At 54.0% G+C, this 19,659-nt stretch overlaps 4 protein-coding genes across 4 annotated transcripts; 2 read left to right on the top strand and 2 right to left on the bottom strand.

The window, feature by feature from the left end:
* Window positions 1–2,084: 2,084 nt before the first annotated feature.
* On the top strand, window positions 2,085–2,557 carry BZA05DRAFT_201313 (uncharacterized protein). The gene has a single exon (XM_051479500.1). It carries the CDS (start codon window positions 2,127–2,129, stop codon window positions 2,496–2,498), a length of 372 nt encoding a protein of 123 aa, XP_051342583.1. The 5' UTR covers window positions 2,085–2,126; the 3' UTR covers window positions 2,499–2,557.
* A 3,469-nt stretch (window positions 2,558–6,026) lies between these two features.
* On the top strand, window positions 6,027–8,783 carry BZA05DRAFT_388547 (uncharacterized protein). The gene is made up of 3 exons (XM_051482688.1): window positions 6,027–6,998; window positions 7,059–7,772; window positions 7,825–8,783. The coding sequence occupies exons 1-3, from the start codon at window positions 6,129–6,131 to the stop codon at window positions 8,482–8,484; spliced, it is 2,244 nt and encodes a 747-aa protein (XP_051342582.1). The 5' UTR covers window positions 6,027–6,128; the 3' UTR covers window positions 8,485–8,783.
* A 1,333-nt stretch (window positions 8,784–10,116) lies between these two features.
* Window positions 10,117–12,144, bottom strand: BZA05DRAFT_201293 (transcriptional activator of glycolytic enzymes-domain-containing protein). Its single transcript, XM_051479499.1, has 2 exons — window positions 11,348–12,144; window positions 10,117–11,269 (listed from the first exon to the last, which is right to left on the bottom strand). Exons 1-2 carry the CDS (start codon window positions 12,050–12,052, stop codon window positions 10,232–10,234), a joined length of 1,743 nt encoding a protein of 580 aa, XP_051342581.1. The 5' UTR covers window positions 12,053–12,144; the 3' UTR covers window positions 10,117–10,231.
* Window positions 12,145–13,613: 1,469 nt separating this feature from the next.
* Window positions 13,614–15,805, bottom strand: BZA05DRAFT_388542 (DHHC palmitoyltransferase-domain-containing protein). The gene is made up of 4 exons (XM_051482687.1): window positions 15,528–15,805; window positions 14,813–15,449; window positions 14,597–14,761; window positions 13,614–14,528 (listed from the first exon to the last, which is right to left on the bottom strand). Exons 1-4 carry the CDS (start codon window positions 15,634–15,636, stop codon window positions 14,081–14,083), a joined length of 1,359 nt encoding a protein of 452 aa, XP_051342580.1. The 5' UTR covers window positions 15,637–15,805; the 3' UTR covers window positions 13,614–14,080.
* Between the last annotated feature and the right edge of the window lie 3,854 nt (window positions 15,806–19,659).

Raw genomic sequence — 19,659 nt, 5'->3', positions numbered from 1 at the left:
TCCCTCCCTCTCCGTCGGTGCGAACAGCCATCCAGTGGGGGGTTGCACGGCGCCGCGTTAGGGTTTGGGTTTCGGTTTGGGTTGACGTGACGGCAGCCGCTTTCCGACACTACGCGAATTCCAGGTACCGGCCGTAGGTATCTACGTCACGCTTTTTGCGGGAAGTCTATCGATGTGGAGTACATAGAGTACTCTACTGGTAGATGCCGGGTACTTATCATAGGTACTCTACCCCTTCCTTGGAAGGCCTTTGACGGCTCTCTCCCAGGGGGTGGTGGTGGTGGTGGTGGTGGTGGTGGTGGTGTTGCATTGTTGCATCCATAGGGATGCGTGGGTTTGGGATGGGGTTTCTGGAATCTGCACCCTTACGTCTGCTATCGTGCTATGGCAATCGTAAATAGATACTTTGGCAGGCACTCGGCGGAGTTGCCGGCTGCATGTTGTGATGCATGTAGATACGGATGAAGGAAGATGCCGTGTATGTAGGTAGTAGGCAGTATGTACGTGCATAAGGACTTTATGTATGCACAGTACTTATTTCCGGAGCCGGCCTTCCATTCTCTCTTCGTCCTGCAGACGGGGGATGCGGTGCAGTGGGTATGTAGGCATTCGTGACTCAAATGGACTCGTAGGTAGGCAGTGGGCTGAAGCCGGTCTTCGCGGTCGCACTCTTGCAGTTGCAGTGCGCAGCGGAGGAACATTAGTTACCAGCATTCCTCGGAATGCCCGGCTGTCTGGATGCACAGAGTGCTATTCTGGCCAGCCCAGTGAGCACTCCGCTGTTCCGGCGCCGCAGTCGGAAGAGGGCGAAGCAAGCAAACAGAGCAAGTGTTTCCCCCGTCAAAGGCTCTGCAGGTAATCTAATGTATGTAGGAGGACGGCAGCAATACGGCAGCAACACGCAGACGCAGACATAAACGCAGACACAGGTCGTCGCGTCGGTTTATCATCAGCATCATCATTATCCACAGCAGCGGCAGCAGCAGCAGAATCATCATATTCATCATCATCATCATAATCGTAATCATAATCATTCATCATCATCATAATCAGCATCGTCATCGTCATGATCCTTGCACAACGCGGGTGGGTGGGGATGGGTGGGGATGCATGGCGTCGTCGTCAGCAACCAACCCCAACCCCAATCCAATCCAACCCAACCCAACCCAACCCAACCCAACCCGAAAAACAAAATCAAGAAGATGTGATGGGCCAGGGTTGGGGTTGGGGTTGGGTTGGGGTTGGGGTTGGGGTTGGTTGCATGCGTGGGGAAAGGGAAGGGAAGGGAAGGGAAGGGAAGGGAAGGGAAGGGGAAGGAAAGGGAATGGGGAAGGGGGGAGGGGGGGAAAGGGGGTGCTCCGCTTCGTTTCGTTTCGAGGCGGAGGAACCAAGTCACGGCTATGCATGTCCCGACGAGAGTGGAGGAGACTGTGACTCGCTCTGCCCCCGTCGGAGAAAACCTGGTTTCTGGTTGTGAACTCGATGTGCTGCGCGCTGGATGGGTGAGTTGGTTATGTCCCTCCCTACTTTACTGACTTTAGCTGTGGATTCTGCTACGCCATTTCAAGGCGGCATGGCGGGGGGGAGGGGGGGGGTGGGGGAAATCAATCGGGCATGCTAGGTTTTTGCTGCGTTAGATAAGGTTGACGTCTATTGACGTATTTTGTGTAACGGCGAGTTTCCAGTAGAGTGATCGGGGCTTAGCGTGCGCGTTGTGGGAGATGCGATGCGGCTCTGTGGCTTCGAGACGATCCGGGCCAATCACGATCCCGATCGCTGGCCGGCGTCGGAACCGATCGACACTTTAGACGAGTCTGTAGCGTACTGGTACATGACGGCGCTCTCACTCCTGCCGCAGAAATCCTCCGACGTCACGGGAAGTCCCCCCCCCTTTGAAACCATCGAATCAACCCTTGCAGGCGCCGTCTGAGATTTGGGACTGACCGTGGACTCGGTCGCGGACGGCCCGGGCTGTTACGCCTGCCGGTAACAAACTGGCTGTGCGCCTTTCCACGGTGGCTCCGGGCCCACACACTCATACGGGCTCGTCCCTTGCATGAGGTGCCCGCCCCAGAGTGCGGCCTGGGGAGCTCGACTCGAGCCCGGGGAACTGCGATCGCGATGGGATGCCCACCCAGCCATGGCAAGCCTTACTCTGTCTCTCTGTCTCTCTGTCTCTCTCTCACACACACACCCACCATCACACACACACTCACACACACACTCCCACTCAGACTCACTCACAGACTCACACTCACAATCACACTCACCCGACAACAATTGTAAGCCGCCAACCACTTGCCGTGCCGAGCGGGGGGGAGGGGAGCATGGGAATTTCCTGGCAGGATAAATTTCCTCCCCTTGCATATCTACATAGATCGCACTCAGACCTACCTAATTCATGGTTGTATCCGGTTCGATCGGTTGGGGATCAGAAACGCCCGAATACGACGCTATGTCCGGTGGCTTTTTTTTGCGGGCTTTTTCCCTCTCGCTAACTACTCCAACTAGGATACTCTGGAGCAGATCCAACCCCGTCCCCAAGTCGACTCGCCGGAGTGGCTGCGCGTGGGGGGAGGGGGATGGCGGGGGCCGTGTGTCCGGGGCTGCCGAGTGATTGCTGAATGTCGGCACGCATGCAAAGCTGCCTTCTCTACATACCTACTCTGGCTACGAGAAAACCGGGCAGGACACAGCACGCAGTTACGGGTACTCGCCTGGTAACTCTGCTCTACCTACCTACTCTGTACAGAACATTGCCCGCAGTACAGTACATACTATTATGTAGTATCTATGGCTTGCAGTTTTGGCCATGGGCACCGGATGCGGTCCAATCACTTGCGAACCATCTACGACCGTGCACCATGCACACTCACACTCCTCATGTGCTCGCAAACGGATCATTCAACAACTTCCCCCCCCCTCCCGATATATTTCTACCCAACTCATACATACGGTACATAATTAACCCAACAGTCCGGTACGGAAACTGCATGTTGGCACGTGAAATGTCCCTTCCCATGCATGTACGAGTGCTTGAGTTGGTGGTGGAGTCCTCCAAGTTCCAAAAAGCAAAAAGCAAAGCAAAAAAAACAAAAAAGAAGGAAACCCCACTTAAAACTTGCACTTTGCTGTTTTCATCCGTGGGATGGTATGTATACCGAGCTAATACTTTTTGCCGACATGGAGAGTACAGTACAGTACCTACAGCACTCTAGAGCAAGAGCGTATGTATGTACCGTAGCTGGCCGGCCGTCTGAGCACGGCAGATGTCGTCGTCGGGTGTCCCCCTTTGTTGAATTGAAACAGCTCAGCTCCTGAGGTCTGCCACTGAAAGGGGGAAACCGAACTGTGACCGAGCCCATCACCAAGGTCTGCCTCGACACCACCCGGTCACGTTGCCGTGTGTTCCCCTCAGTACTTGGCGGTTCACTAGCTGTGGGTAAGTAAGTAGGCAGGTATCCGCATCGACGTTGGGGCTTTAACATCCGTGCCATCCGTGAGTACTGAGCAATTGCAAGCCCCCTCCGTCGAGGGAGGGGGTGGGTGCAGGTGTTCAGGAGAGGAGAGGAGAGGTCAACATGATTTTGCCACGGCCAGAGACGGAGTAGGTACTTACGGTACCATAGATGCCGCTACGAACATCAATGATCAACCCATCCGTTTGGCGGATCCCACAGCAAAGAAACGAAGTACGAACCTCGAACGGGCAACACCGATGATCGTAGGAGTTGACTATCTGAACGGACTTACGGATATTGCCCTAGCGGATGGATGTGCACAATATATTTTTGGGGCATACATACTACCGGTATGTACGCCGTACGGTACTCCGTCGAGGAAAACGTGTACATACGGTATGTAATATAGCACCACTATCGATGCAGATACGCGAAATGATGCCGCCTGATCATGTTGTACCAGGCATAAATATAACGTCCGACACTACCGCCGCCGCTCATATGTATATCTGTTACATACCTCTGGAAGGTCACCACCACCACCACCGCCAATTGCGGCGGCGGCTGCTTTGAGAGTGCGAGTGCGACGTCGCAAAGGTCCAGCTGAGTGTTCTGGGAGCTGAACTGTTATCGTCTTCTAAGTTCTCCTCCCCTCCTACATACATACCTAACATGTTGGCCTCGTTCATAATCTGATAACGTACGCGTAGGAATCGGTTACCTGCATAATCCTGCACGCAATTTGCCCTCTGGTGTACCACCCTCCACACCCCTCCCAAGCATGTCCTCCCAGGAGCACCGGAAGATCCAGGACTTTTGAGTTCTGCCACTGCAGCGCGGACCGTTGCAGCCCTTTTGTGTACAGTGTACGGGAAGAGGAGGAAGATTCAGGAGGTGGCCAAGGGCTCGAGGGAAGGGGAGGATCACTCGACCTTCCGCCCATTCTTGGCGGATTCAACCAGCTCAGAGAATACGGTAGACGACTGCCTAGGTACACCGTACCTGAAGCTAGGGAGCTGGCCTGTTACGCAGATGTTGCTATCCGAACACATGGAACAAAGCCCAGTCAGTCATCGATGTTTGCCGCGGCTTTTGCTTTACTTTGCTTTGCTGGCGAACCACAACGTATGATACGTATGATACGTATGATATGTACAGTGTGCACTGTGCACGCACGCACGGCGGGTCCTGCTCCGTCCTGCTCCGTCCATCCATCCATCCATCCATCCATCCATCCGCCATGGCCGTGATCCTGGTTGGACGGAGGGCATTTCACATCCTTTTGGCTGCGGGCTGCGAGCTGGGGATGCCAGCCCGGACCACAGCTTCCCCCCACCCCAGGCTCCAGCGTGCGTAATGTTTGCGTTTACAACGCTGCAGTGTACCTGATACCCACCCTGGTAAATGTTGAACTTTTACACCACCACGTTGTTTTTTTGTCCTTCCTTCGACACCGTGAAACTCTCTTCTCCTCTGTGGGGATAGGGGATACACCAACAAGCGGACCTCCGAGCGGTCTAGACCCACAGCTCGTCCACAGAAGCGGGCGGACGCCTGGTTCGTGTGAACAGTCACCCGCCTTACACCCGTCCGTCTTAGTTGCTTCTGCATGCAATGATGCAAAACCCCACACACTATCCCTCTCTCTCGAGAAGAAAAAGAAGTCGAGCTCGGCAACTGTTGCCTGAGAATAAGCCCAACCAACCGTGACGAGAGGGGGGGAGGGGGAAGGGGGCATGGCCGGAACCGAGAATTCCTGTTGTATGTTAATGTATGTAGCTGGGTGGTCGTTTGTTTTCGCGATCGACGATGCTGCTCGCTCCGAGCTCGTCTAACTGACTAACTGGCTGCAGACAGCAGACGTGACGAAACACTTCCCTCCAGAGTTCCAGACTGAGAGGACCCGCATGACTGTTGCAACTTGCTGCTGCCTGAGACTGGGGACTGGGACTGAGACTGAGACTGAGACTGGGACCGGGGACTTGAATCGTTGGGGGGAGCTCTTCTTTGCTTGCTTCGGATGGTGTACATACATACCATCTTAGTACATATACGATTGGCCAATGGCCATAGTTATTAGGTACCGGAGCGGAAAAGAGTGCAAAGAGTTCAAAGTGGGCGCTTGACATTGTTGGAACTTGGAACTTGGTCGAATGTTCTGGGTCATGTTCAACCGTCAACGGCAAAGTCTTCTGCACTTGAGATGTTGCTTCTTCGTGCTAAACAAACGGGATATGAAATTGTGGAGTGTGTAGACAGTAGGACGGTTGCCCGAGAGCTCCCGTATGTTTGCGGAGTGAGGCGAAGATGGAAGAAAATATCGATAGGTGGTAGTGAGGTTCGTTTTGTTTCTTGTTTACAGTATTGTGTTGAGAGAGTCTGAAAGCCTCGAGAGAAGACAGAAAAAAGGGGTGGTAGGCGGCCAGTGCTTCGTGCCGTCATCACCGCGTAAGCGACCAAGCAACGAGTGAGATATTACAACAGGTAGATCATGGCTGGAATAGTGAGGTTCCTGCAAATGGCCAAGTTGAGAAGGCACTAGTCAGTAGACCCACTGTTACCGAGTGATCATCCATTGCCCCTCTAACTCTTCGCAGCTCCTCCTCACCACTCACCCACATCCTCACAACCGGTGTTCTTTTTGGCGTTTACTGTCCCGTGTCGAGAATGTCGACATGCCTTATCCCACCGTCTGCCTCTTCGGAGTGTCTATTCTCAGCGAGCGTTCATGCTGCAACATCCATCAGGTCGATCGGTTCTTCCTCTTCATACAGCATTGAAGACTCGCTGAGAGACATCGTCGGAACAGTCACCATTTACAACCGGGAGCAAACCGATCCCCAAACCCGCAGGAGTTCGACTCAAATGAGTTCGATCCAAATTGTTGAGCAGCAGAGATCAGACCCGTCTACCACAGCCACTGAGATCCCAACCATCGAAGAGCCGCCTCCTTCGTCCGCGGCTACTACTCCTCCTCCTCCCAGTCCGAAACCTCGACACACGGCCTCAGAGTTCCACCTTTGCGTCCGCGAACTCACAGAAGATGCTGGCAAAATGGTAACCGGCGGCCCACCAAGCCTGATCGGATTGTCACCACCGCAATCGTCAGCCGCTGCTGCTGCCGAAAAACACAACCCCCATGGCTTGCTCTCCACAATAATCGCGGCATGCGCGCTCAGGGACGACAAACGGGCGAAAACGAAAGGCAAAGAGAAGGAGCGGATTGAAATCGATGATTCCCCCGCCCGCGGCAGCTCCAGTAGGCTGCGCTCGAGAGGCTATAGACGCGCCGGAGGATTCGTCATGTCCTGGGCGAGGAGAGGCTCGATCCGTACAACGAACTTATCTGGTAGCACCCAGAGCGAGGACCTCCTGACAACGTCGACTTCGAAAGGCATCAGTGAGGAGACAGTGCCAGAAAACCCAGAGCCGCTCCGTACGATCAGCCCGTCGGATATGGTGAGGGTGACCTTCAGGAGTAGCTCAGGTGCTAAGAAAACCTGTTGGACTTCCTTGAATGCGGTTGATTCTTGGATGGTAAGTTACTGTCACTCTGTCGGCTTTGAGGGATCCCTGCTGATTGTGGACATCCCGCAGAAATTACTCGGGTTTATCAAATACGCTGGTATGCCGGAGATGTCACATGCAGAAACCTACATCAGGAATCTGGCCATTGAAGATTGGTCACACTCACCAGTCACGGAAGATAAATGGCCGCCAACCTCTGAAATGAGCTTCACTCAGGGCATTCACCTTCAAGTGTCCTCTAACCAGCTACCATCGAGACCTGGCAGGCTCTTCTCGGCATTCACAAGTAGAAAGCAGAAACTCTCAGCATTTGTTTCCGGGGTTTCGACGGATAAAAGGATCGGGAATTGGGTCAGGGACTCATCGGCAGCTCTAACGCAGGAAACACTCAGTGGAAATGCTGTTTTCAATATTGCTGCCTCCATTCCGCATAGACTACATCTAAGGATCAATATCAAGTTGCTGGACGATGCTCTTGTATTCTCTTACGCCGAGTGTTTGGCCGTACACGATGGCCCCGTATCGGATGATATTGTGCAAAATGTGTCCTGGAATATGGAGACTGGAGACTCCTGGGAGTTTGTTAATCCCGAGCCGTACAAGGTACTTGCGCGGGGCACAGAGACATCGGCTCCGCTTCTGAGTTCTAGACACGAGGCTCGGTACGGGCTGAGGCAGTTTGTCTGGGAGTCTGTGGGATATATGTTTGTTACGCTGGCAAAGTTCCGTGATGCGGTACGAGAGATTATGATGGGCCTTGGATTTCTGGAACCCAAGATCAATGTGAGTCTCGGAAGCGTTCATTCTGCCTGCTATATCTGACAATAATCCGTAGGAATACATTAATTACTGGTCGTCCAGATTAGACGACCCGAATGTCGAGTATGTCGAAATCATAGTCCTCTACCATCCTAGCATCATCCACGGCTCTTCGATAACTGTTGAAAAAGTCGAAGGTAATGATGTGGATTACGAAGTCGAGATCACTCGACTGCTTCTCGGCTTCCGTGCGCTTCAAGGAGACCCTGACCTGGAGGAAGTCTCAAGCATATCCCCCGCGGCGATGGTCCAGATCCGGAGGAATGCTACTCACAAATTCCATCTGTCGTCTCCTCATAGCACTACTGGAACGGTGGAGGCCGTCAAGATTTTCGAAGCCGGGGGGATGATAGTCAGCGACACAAAACCGGAACGGCATCGGATGAAGCAATCTGCCTCTAACGACCGTCGCTGCTCCGAAAACGATGAAACCACGTCTATCGGCTCGGTCTTTGAGGATCGATACTGGATCTGCTGCAATCCGCGGAACTACGAGTCGCACGGAAAGGTTGGCGTACCAATGACATTCGGCATCTGTGGGGAATGTCCGCACGGCAGGTGCTCACAGTGTGTTGTCTCCGGAGGGTTGAAGAGGGGAAGCTTCGGTGGGCTGGCGGCCCATACGGTTAATCCTGTCGAAAAGTATGCGGTCACCATCAAGGAGCGCGATGGTTGAGCGATGATACCACCGAGTCTGGTCAGGTGTATGATTGATTCCATGGTTCCATGGGAGTGGTTCCATGGGAGTTGGCTCTTTTGTTGATGTACGATAACTACTTAACTATGGTGCTGCTGCGCTTGTTTGTGTACTGTGTACTGTGTACGTGTTTTTTCCGAGCCGGAAAATTGGAGGGCGGGAAGGGAAGGGGGCCGTGTTGTTCTGTACCTGTACCCGTAGTACCCCGTAGTTTGCTCTACTGGTTGATGGTGGATTTGTTCTGATGAGAGTGGGTTTGTTGGCTGGGTACCTATTAGATCAAGGCAACATTTCAGTCTTTGACTCTGTGTCCCTTAAGCATGTGGAACTGATGTGGAACTGATGAATTGCGAGAGATCGTCTGCAAAAACTTTCGTTCCCGTTCCAGAGAGGGATATGACCTTAAGTGCTGCCATATGAGGTTAGAGAGAGAAGGAACATCAATTTATTGCTATAAAGCCCGTAGTAGGTAGCCAGACGAGACCAGCGGCCAGCTGAGTCGGGTTTTAGTTGATTGAAGATTTTTGGCAATAGAGCGAGTGATACACCATGCCGAAGTATCTACTGGTACTGCTTACCACAGAGATTTGGAGCCCTGCTAAGCAGTGAGCATCGCAATAACGGCACCGAGATCGCAGAAGAGAGGGTGTTCGGATAGAGGTTCGTCCTGCTTGTGTGGTCTTGTTCCAAGAAGTGGGTGAAACCCGATTTAGACACATCTGCCAGCGATATTGCTTCTCAACGTTGGTGGGAATAACCAGAGAACGATGATTTCGGAGACGGTTTCGGAGACGGTTTCGGAGACGGCTTTGAAGACGAGGCCGCGTGTGGTATTGTAAGAGAAGCCGGTATTATACTTGATGAGGTAGTTGCCGGGGCAATATCCACCTCCCTTCTTGGTACAGTACTGATACCATCCCGAGCTCGACTTGATCATGCAGAGCCACACATTGCGCACGCAAACACGACAAGCCCCACGTCCCCACGGGCGTGTAGCCTACTAGTAGCCCAGCAACACTACAGCAAAACCCCAGCAGCAGTACGGTAGGTATCCTTTTTCAATTCGCCAATTCGCACATCTGCACATTCACACATTCCTATATGTAGATACCCTATCACTATGTCTGGGGTGACAACTACGCGAACATCCTGCAAGAAGAAGAAGAGAAAAAAAAAGGACAAAACAGGCTTTAAGTAAGTAAAGAAAAGGAACTCCAGATCAGAAGGAAAGAAGAAAAAAAAGAAAAAGATATCACAAGACAAAACCAGACCAGATGCGACAAGACATGACAAGACCAGACAAGACAAGATATGGCAAGGCCAGGCAAGGCAAGACACGACACGTTCGCCCCGAAAACGAAACGAAACGAAACAGAAAAAACGACGGACTGACGACCAAAGAAATGACTAGATAGACCCCGAGCAAAAAAAAACACGACGGAACTCCGTACCAAAGCCAAAGCCAAAGACCAAACAAAGATGGCTCCCAAATACATAACAGACCCAACCAACCTACCCCAACGAAACGGCTCAACAGACTGACGTAACAGATTCCCCAGAAAAAGCGGGGTGGGTATCGTGTCGAGAAAGAGAGGGTATCGTTTGTTGCCCAAGAAGGTATCCCAAAGCAAGCACCAACCAACCAATCCAATCCAATCCGGTAATAACACCAAGGAAATTCCTAGTACGCCAAGGCCACATGTCCGTCACCCGGCGGCATTAACCCTCACCACCCGTTCCCTAGACCTGACGGCTGCTGCTGCTGCTGCTGTTGTTGTTGCTGCTGCTGCTGCTGTTGCTGCTGCTGTTGCCGCTGCTGCCTAATCGCGCCACCACCGCCACTACCGCCGCCACCGCCAACACCACCACCAATCCCACCACCGCCTCTAGCTTCCCTTCCCGGCCCGTGCTGCTCCTCGAACTCGTCCCTTTCCTCGGCAGTTACATTTTTCCTCTTCTTGACGATCTTCTTGGATAACGCATCCAAGCTCTTATTCTCCCTCCACGAGTCGACCACACGCAGTGCTTCCCACTCGGCATGTCCCCGTTCCATCAGCTTCTTGACCTCCTCGATGATCACCTTCCTGCGCGAATAAAATTTGCGCTCCGCCTGGCTGGCGCGCCACTTAGGCCCGTACGTAGACTCGAGGGATAGCACCGATGGCTCGTTGGGCGACAACCCTTTCTGCCATTCTGTCCAGAGGTCCATCACGGTTTTGATGGAGCGCGACAGCTTGTACTGTATTGGTTCGCCTCGCGGGGACGAGGAACTCGATGTGCTGGGTGTACCACCGCCTCCGCCTTCACCTCCACCGTTGCTGGCAACCGGGGCAGCAACAGCCGCCGGAGCACCGTTCGTGTTGGAATAGTGGATTGGTGGTGGTGTTGGATGGAGAGGGGGAGGCGAATAGGGTGTCGGAGGATTGTTGACGCTGCCGTTGGGAAGCGCGTTGTAGTTGCCAGAAGGCATTCCACTACTGCTTGGTATCGGTTCCGGAGACACGATGGTGTTCGAAACAGGCGTCATAGGCAGTGGCGGCGGTGGAGGTGGTGGTGGGGGCGGAGGCGGAGGCTGCTGTATCGCGCGAGCGGGAACGTGGGGGGCCGCCGTATGGCTGTGGTGATTCGGAAACGAGACGACAAATAGCATGCCGTCCTTGAGGAAATGCGGTAGCATCGCACGCGCGATCGTATCTCCTCTAGAATTCATCAACTTTGGATCGCCGAGTTTTTGGAACGTGGTTTGCAGCACGGGAACTAAGCTCTGTACGTGAAACAATAGCGATCATGTCAGCGATGCCGTAGGGATAGAGGCACACATCGCGCGAGACGCCAAACCCACCTCCCAAGTGTTAGCGATACCGAGAGGCACCGCGAATGTCTCAGTGCCGTTTTCTTCTCGAACCCTAAGGGATGAAAGCCCAGGCTCCTCAGCGACTGCCGCACCACCACCACCACCTCCCATGCTAAAGTTCGGAACGTCACCCGTGTTGGAGGGCGCAGCAGGTACGATCGCAGCGGCAACGCCTCCACCTCTACTACCCATGCTACCAGCAGTATTGTGAATATGCGCGTTCGTAGTCGAGGGACTTCGCATGTAAGCTTGAGGTGGTTGCTGCTGCTGCTGCTGCTTCGCCGGCGTCCCTATCATCCCACTCGTATTGCCGCCCGTAGAAACTGCAGCCTTCTGTCCCCCTCCAGCCATGTATCCATTCGCACTGTACTTCTGTGCACCAACACCCCCGCCTCCACCTCCAGAGCCGATGCCATTTTTCAGCGCGGCAGAACTCTGCTGCTGCTGTTGCTGTTGCTGCTGTGCTGCCTGCTGCTGTTGTTGTGCTGCCTGTTGCTGGTGCTGCTGCTGAATATAAGCAGCCCTCTGGAACTCCTGCTGGTGGTGTTGAGCATTTCCGACGGCACCCGCGACCGACGAGTTGGAGCTCTGAGTGCGTTGTCGCTTCTGCGGGCGGGCGCTGACACTTTCGCTGGACGAGATGGGGAGGATGAGCGAGTTGGATTGGCCGGCTTGTGGGATGTACGCAGGCATATCTTGATCGTCGTAACGGTCGGGTTCGTTCGCCGGGAGGGGGAAGGGGGGGACGGGTGTTGGGGTTCGTGTTGGGAAGGGGGAGGGGGCGATGTGTGTGTGTGTGTATGGTATGGTATGGTATGTATGTGGTGGATGCCGTGTTGTTACCCTTTGAACAGGCTACGCACTAAAAAACGGCTAGACTAGAAACCTCCGTGTCCTGGAGGGAGGGACAGGACGGGCGGGTGGGCGGCTGGCGGGCGGGCGATACGACCGATCCGGTATCTATGGGGGAGGGGGAGGGGGGGCGTGTGTGTGTCTACCCGCGCGACGACGAGGAGAAGGTCGAGGAGGGGAACACGGTCGGGGTCGGGAGGCTGGGGAGGTTTGCGGTTATCGTGTCTTGTCGTGTTCGAGACTCGACGAGGAAAACTCCACGCATCGAAAGTTGAGTGTGTCGTGCGTGGGTGTGGAGTGAGTGGTGGGTTGGTTAGAATGGGGGGTTGGGTTGGGGGTGAGCGAGGGCGGGATTCGTGGGTGTTGTGAGAGGAGCTGGCTGATGCTTGTGCGATCGTGTGGCGCAGGCAGAGCTGTGTCGAGTTACATTCGCATGGCGGGTGGCGGTGTTGGCGGTTACGGCGGGTGTGTGTGTGTGCGAGGGTTGAGGGATATATGGCGGGCGAGAATTGGTGAGATGCAATACATCCTCGTGGAGCATATCCTACTTCAGGTGGGGAAAGAGATCTCGAGATGCCGAAGCGCGACGGCAGGTGTCGTTTGCTCTTCGTCTTTTTGGCAGCAGGACTCGTCAGGCGTGGCGAGGCGAGCAACCCTTTGCGAAACTTTCTGTTCTTACTCGCTCCCGTGCCGAGTCGAGTGGAGACACTATTCGATCGCAATTCGGCCCACGTCCGATTGATATTTCGGCCACCACTCTCCCGACCCAGCTCGTTGGGGACACATTGGTAACTCATTGTATGCACTTTCCTCTTCTAACTACCCTCATCATCCGATTTGAGCAAATACGCGGTGAAGTAAGGAGTGAGCTGTGGGATTTATTCGACGGGAAAGAGCAGGCACAGGAATACAGAGAATTCGTGGCCTTTTCGGCCAAGTCAGCCCCTCGAAAGATGTGTGAGTGTGTACAGTACATACTAGATGTTTCACCTGAAAAGCCCAGACGGCTAGCAGTCGATTTGCTGCTCCAAAAATTCTGAGCCGAAGCCCGCCCCGGGCCCACAACGTGCACAACGTGGTGATGCTGACCGTAAGCACTTGAAGACATAGCCATAGGTACCATGCTTCACGAACAAAGTAGACAAAACAACGCCTTGCCGATCGATGTGGATTGTTTGAGGATATCGCAGTGGATCACTCGTTCCGTTCATTAGCCAGAAGAGGAGCATTCACTGCTATGGGTATCGACCGGCGACGAACTGCATCTACATATGTCCTTAATAAACCCCGCCTTAAGCTTGGGTATACAACCGACGATGAGCAGCCCGAAGATCTATATAGATTTGAGGAGCCGATTAGGCGCAGAATGAAGGTTTATGCTGGAGATCGGAATGGCCGACCCCTGCGAGAAACTAGGTCTTACTCAAGTGTAGGAGTAGGTAGGATGTGTGTGTGAGAGAGATAGAGATTCCCAAAGTCTTTTCCATTCCATGCTCAAAATAAAATACCCAATACATATGAACAAGACAATCCTATGTTACCACTCAATAACGAGTCGGTCCAACAGCTATGATGAAAACAGTAATGATGAATGATGAATCTTGGTACTGAAGTAGGTATCCAAAAGAATATCTGCGATCCAATGAAAAAACTCCAAGAGAATTAATCAACCGAAACCCCGGTTTACAAGAACGCAGAAGCAGAAACAAAAAAAAACCCCGTTTATGCGCCAAAAAAATGAAGCAAAAGTGAAAGCAAAAAGCATAAACCACGCCATTAATGCCCCGTGTTGATGCCCCATAAGCCAGACGGACGGTGAGGCCCAAGGAATCCGGCGGGGAGATCTTCCATCATAAATCGTAATTGCCTTCACGCCTTTTCGTTGTTTCGTATTCCCACCTCTTTCTTGAGCCTTGCAATGATGGTGTTATTCCACTGGTAAAACCCACGCTCCCCACCAGTACTCCCGGGCTTCGGGACGCCCGATAACGCAAACCACTGCAAGAACCCGCCGCCGAGGGCCGAGCAGAAGTTCTCGTACGTGGAGTCGCACATCCATGGATTTTCCCCGGGCTGCGTCCGGACGATTGCAAAGCACCTTTGCGACTCTCCGGGGGCTGTATTCACCGGCAGCCACACGCGGGGGCCAATAGGCCTGTATGCATCTGGGTTATTCACTGGAGGATTCGGGTCGTGGATCGCAAGCTGGTACACTTTCGCTTCTGCCGAAAGGGAGTCGACAGTACCAAGGTTGCGGACGATCAACTGCGCGGTGGAGAGTGCCATGCCAGCCGAGAATACTCCAAAGATACACGCCCTGCACCTTATGTCAGCGACTGACAGAGATCGATTTCGGTCCTGGACAAAGAAAGGGATGGAGCCTACAAAACAAGAGTTGCCAGCCACTTGGTATCCATGCTGTCGCCATTGTTACTCCTTTCGCGCATGATGACTCCCATGGACACGATCAGACAGAGACAGTATAGCATGCCGTACACGACAACCTGAAAGAAGTACCGGAAGCTCGTTTCTGCTACGCATCCTCCAACCCTTCATTTTCATCAGCACTCATGCTTCCTCGGGAAGTGTTTCGCGAAATACCAAGGGCAGAAGTGATCCATCCGCCAGACGCAGCGCTCGATCTCGGAGCAATGATGGGATCGGTCCGGTTTCCAACAGTTGCACTTGCTACAGTATCGAGGAAGGCCGTCGCCCTCACACACAAATATCTCCTTGTCGAGGAAGTCTCTCAGATTCGAAGGAGCGGCGTCTGGATGCGGTCGAGAATTGTGCGTGTAAGGTCTGCCTTGCACGCCGTTACTGGCGTTGGGTAAGGGCGACAGATGTGGCGATGGTGGGTTCAGAAGCGTGGTCGAGTTCGGCGTTTGTGGTACTGGATCGGACGGATCCGCCGACAACCTGTCCGGCGCCGCAGCCACAGCCAGTGGGCGTGGAAGAGGGGGCGACGAGAGCCCTTCGGTGGAATTGACAGACGCAGGTGCAGCGGTGTCTCTTGAGCCCGTCTCCGAACATCCATCTTCCGCACCGTCGAGTTGCAGCTGGCGACTCGGCGGCTCAACGTCTCTTGGCGGGCCTTTTGGTACGTAACCAGGGTTGACGATCAGGGTGACGACGGTTCGAAGGTACGATGTCGCGAGAAGGAGAAGCAAGACGGCATAGATGGTGATGAGTATTGCCGCTGTGGCCGTTCGTTCTTGTCGAACGAGCAGGTGATTTACTGAGAAGATCCGCGTCAGCGACCGCGCGATTAAGAGTTTTCTTTTTTGTTTGTATCGAGGAGCGAGGGAGAACTTACCGCAGACCAACGAGAGGAACACCCAGGTCGCAAAACCCACGGTCCCGGCCATCAGAACAGGCATGGATCGAGCAACCCAGACGTTGGCAGTTCGACGATGCGCGCCCATGATGGCTGATGGTGGATAGCGAACTGTGTAGTTGTTAAGAAAGTTAGAAAATCAAGAGCGGAACGCAGCTCGGGGAGGTGGCAGCTCGCAAGCAAGGAGATGCGTGAGAGCGAGCGAGTCCCGAATAATCCATCCAGCCATCTAAGCGAACGGTGATGGTTAAGTGCTAGCTCTGGAGCCAAGACAACACCGCCTCGGCGATCCTTATGTACCAAGATTCACGGGCGAATTGCAACCCAACACAACGACGAGACGAAAGATCCCGTGCTGGTAACCATGAGTGCGTGGCGCGGCAGCTTTCATTTGCCCACGCGAACCCCAGCTTACGTACTGAGTACAAACATCATACGTCCAGCGTACCGATCTACCACCTAGCAGTAGGTAGTAGTACCTGCTCCACTAACTAACCCAGGGTACTCGCATCGAGCACGGTGCCGTGAAGTCGTCGGATCTGCTCGGTAGCGAGTGCCGGTCAAGTTCCCATCGCGGCAAGGATTGTTGGACCATCCGCCGCAATCTATCTACACGTACCGGACGCTGCAAACTATCGGACCTTCGAGTGGAGCAAGATGTGCGGGGAGCAGTCGTTTGGATCCTGCATCCCAGGCAGAAGCTCAAGTGCCGACAGCTTGATTGGCCGGCGATGTCGCAACTCGTGATCAGTCCGAGTATATACGGTACTGCCATAGGTGACAGAACGCCAGGAACGCCGCTGGCGGAGTACTCTATATATACTTGCCTACTGACTTGTGTATCTACACTGTATACCTGCGGACCCTAGCGCCACGCTGTCATGTGTAGTGCTCTCTCGACTTGCAAGCAAACGTTCACCAAACTAACGGCGAGCATAGAACGCTGTGGACATAGGTGCCTACGATGCCGCCCCTGCTGTGCGGCTTCGGCTCCGAAAGCTGTGCGTGCCATGCAGTCATTACCTCCAGTGCGCCGTGAGGCGCTCAGGCTTACAGTGCTCTGGCAGGAGGTTGAGCGCGCCGCCGAGCTCCCGCAACCTAGCTTCCTCTCTATGACAGCTATGTAGGCACTTACCTACTGACTTTGGATCCATCGTTGCTGTGGATATGACGTTGTTAGCGCTTCTCATTAACAAACCATGTGACAACATGCTCGCGCGCAGCAAACCAGGCTTCGCATTTTGCGGCTCTGACACCAGGCTTCGCATTGGAGACCGTTTTTCGGAGACTGCAAGGAACGGATAGAGACGGCCTAGCCTCTATCAGCGCGGGCGAGGTCCCGACAACCATAACTATCCCACGAAACGAGGCTGCGGCGTTCGGATGCTGTCATTTGCCTGCTCGGCTGCTGTCATTTGCCTGCTCGGCTGCCGTGATCGAGCCGCTAAATACCGCTTTCAGGCGCTTGCGTGCTCACCGAAACAGATTATCGATTGGAAGGCCCTTCAATTAGGGCGGCAAACAACCAGACCGACCGAGACATCATACGTGTGCGGATATGACGAGCAGTTCTCACCACTCATCGCGGTCTGAAGCCTAATTCCATGGCAGCCTTCCTAGGCCTGGCAGGTTGGTTGATGTCCGCTCCATCTGGTGCGGGGTCGGATCTAAGGGCCCGAATTGGTACTGCACACAACCTCGAAGCTCTTGCCTGGATGGTAAGTGCAGAAACGGGACGACAGTGGTGCACATAGCAAGATTCTTTCCTGGAAACTCCTCGCTACGATGCCACGCCCACTGAGTGCTCGCGCACCGTATCCGCAAGCCTCAATTCAACAGCATTGCCTCCTCCCCTAGATATATCGTTGTGTCACATCGACCTCCGGTAGCACTTCTACCGCTTAGGTTACACGAACACTGGCGCAACGGGCACAGCCGCGAATCAGCTCAAACGGGGCCTTTCCAAAACGTCGCCAGATGTTTGCGGGAATCACGCCCTGAGGGACCAAGCTTCGTGTCAGAGTTTATCCTCCGGGATTTGACGGGAATTCCCGTGCTTCGAACGGTTTCGGGGTATCATACCAGGTATTTGACAGGGCAGTGCAAGCGCGAGACTCTGTGGGCCCCACTCCCTTTTGGGCTAAGGAGAAGAAAAAAGACAGCCTTGTGGGATCTAACTAATTAGGACTGGCAGTGCAGAAATCACGCGCAGAGCATCCCCTGCGTGCGCGCAATTTGATTGGTGACTTCCCGAGGGGAGTGACCATTCGGTCAGCTCAAGGCTGATCACGGCCACTGCTCGCTCTCTGCTCTGTTTCTGCCGTACCTGTCGTGTCTCTACTGCTTGTCTGTTTCCAGCTACCGGCCCAGCCGTTCGATTTTCTCCGTGATTCATTCCCCATCAATGCTCACCGCCCCGCCCCCCCTCCCCCCACCCACCCCCATGGATGTATGCATAGCTGATCGATGAACCGAGATCCTTTTCTCAAATATGGTTGGTGCAGTGGTTCGGCATCATTCCGGTGCCGTACCTGCCTACCAGTGTTACCTACCACAAGGTTGAATCATTGTTGTTATATGCATGCTTTCTTTATGATATCCTTTTCCAGCTACTCGATGCTGACGTTTGAAAGAGGAAAAAAACAGTTGGCTTTCTCAAAGGCTGCAACGGCAAGACTGTCCACAACACAACCTGCGGTGTGCGGTGTGCGGTGTGCAGTATCAATACTGACTAGCACGCCTTTATTCAGTTCACGGCGATCCCGCATACCTTTTACTACCGAGGCTTCTTACTTGGTTTGCGCACTTTTCTCTTTGCGACCTTGTGGTGCGCGGGAGCAGCTACCAGCGCGCCGTACCTATCTTCACACAAGTAGCATCCTGGGGGGATGTATTCCGTTCATCCCATCCCACGGTCTGGAGCTTGTGCTTATGCACCAGTTGTTGCCTAAAGCCAGAGATCTATTGCCGCTTTGAAAACTACCTTATGCTTGGGCCCGGGCCATCCAACCTGCTCGCCAGCAACCGACACGCCAGGAGGGCTGGATCTCCTAGCGTAGGCTGGGTGTGCCATGAGGAGGATCCATCGGCGGTCTGGCTGCCTCGGCCTTGTGTGTCTAAAGGTTTCTTGCGGCGGCGGTGCTCTCTGCCGTTCTCGATGACACATTGAGTTTGGCGGCTGCCGTCCACGCTACTTGATACCGCACTTCTTGGGGCGGAAAGCATATGATGCGCCAGATTGTGGTCAGCGGCGGGGCGGGACAGAAGGTTCTCAGCGTTACGGTCAAAGAGTTTCCTTCTGGGGAACGGCCCTAAAACCGGTCTTACTGTCTCGAGGTTTAGTGTCCTTGGACCAAGTGGTACCTGGGGCGTGCAATACTGGTGCTCCGGCCTCGCACACTATTCTTCAGGTAAACAACGTCGGTTGCGGGCATCGAGCACGCCCTTTCCGTATCTACTGTTGACAAGATGTGCTCCCTGTGGCACTGCAAGCTGTACTTGTGGGGCTGCACCACTTTGGAGGTCTGAAGGAGTCAACAAGGCCGAAGATACTGCTGGATATAAGAACCCGTATTCAACGCCGCTTCAATTGTTCTCACCACCAACACAGACACAGACACCAGCATCACCACCAGCTACACTCCAAGTACGAAGATATATCACCATCCCTCCGCCTCCTCAATCTAAGACATCGTTTTCTACCTCTCACCTCCCTTCCACGCCCCACACACATACAAACCACCACTACTACCACTACCCCACCACCCGCACTTTATTCGCCATGTGTCTCGGAAAAGGTTCCTCTTCCAACGGTGCCTCCGGCCGCCAAGACTCGGTATGTTCATCCATCCCTCCATATCTTATACCGTTATAATACTAATCATCCTTCCTTTCCAGTTCCATGAGCTCAACGCCCGAATTGCGGCCGTTCCCAGCCACGGTGGTGACCGTCACCCTGTGTACTCGGCCGACCTGCCCCGAATGGGCCGCGGCCGGAACAATAGCAGTGAACAAACGCACATTCAACCCGCTGCGCAGCCACCACGGACCGAGCGCCCCGGGAGCCACGGCGGCGAGCAAACGACGGATGACCAGACCGACATCAACGAAG

Source organism: Tricharina praecox, assembly GCF_024521635.1.
Source record: "Tricharina praecox strain CBS 144465 chromosome Unknown BZA05scaffold_4, whole genome shotgun sequence".
In the NCBI taxonomy this organism is placed as follows: Eukaryota; Fungi; Ascomycota; class Pezizomycetes; order Pezizales; family Pyronemataceae; genus Tricharina; species Tricharina praecox.
Note: the sequence above shows the minus strand (reverse complement) of the source record. Positions and strands in the feature narration are given on the sequence as shown.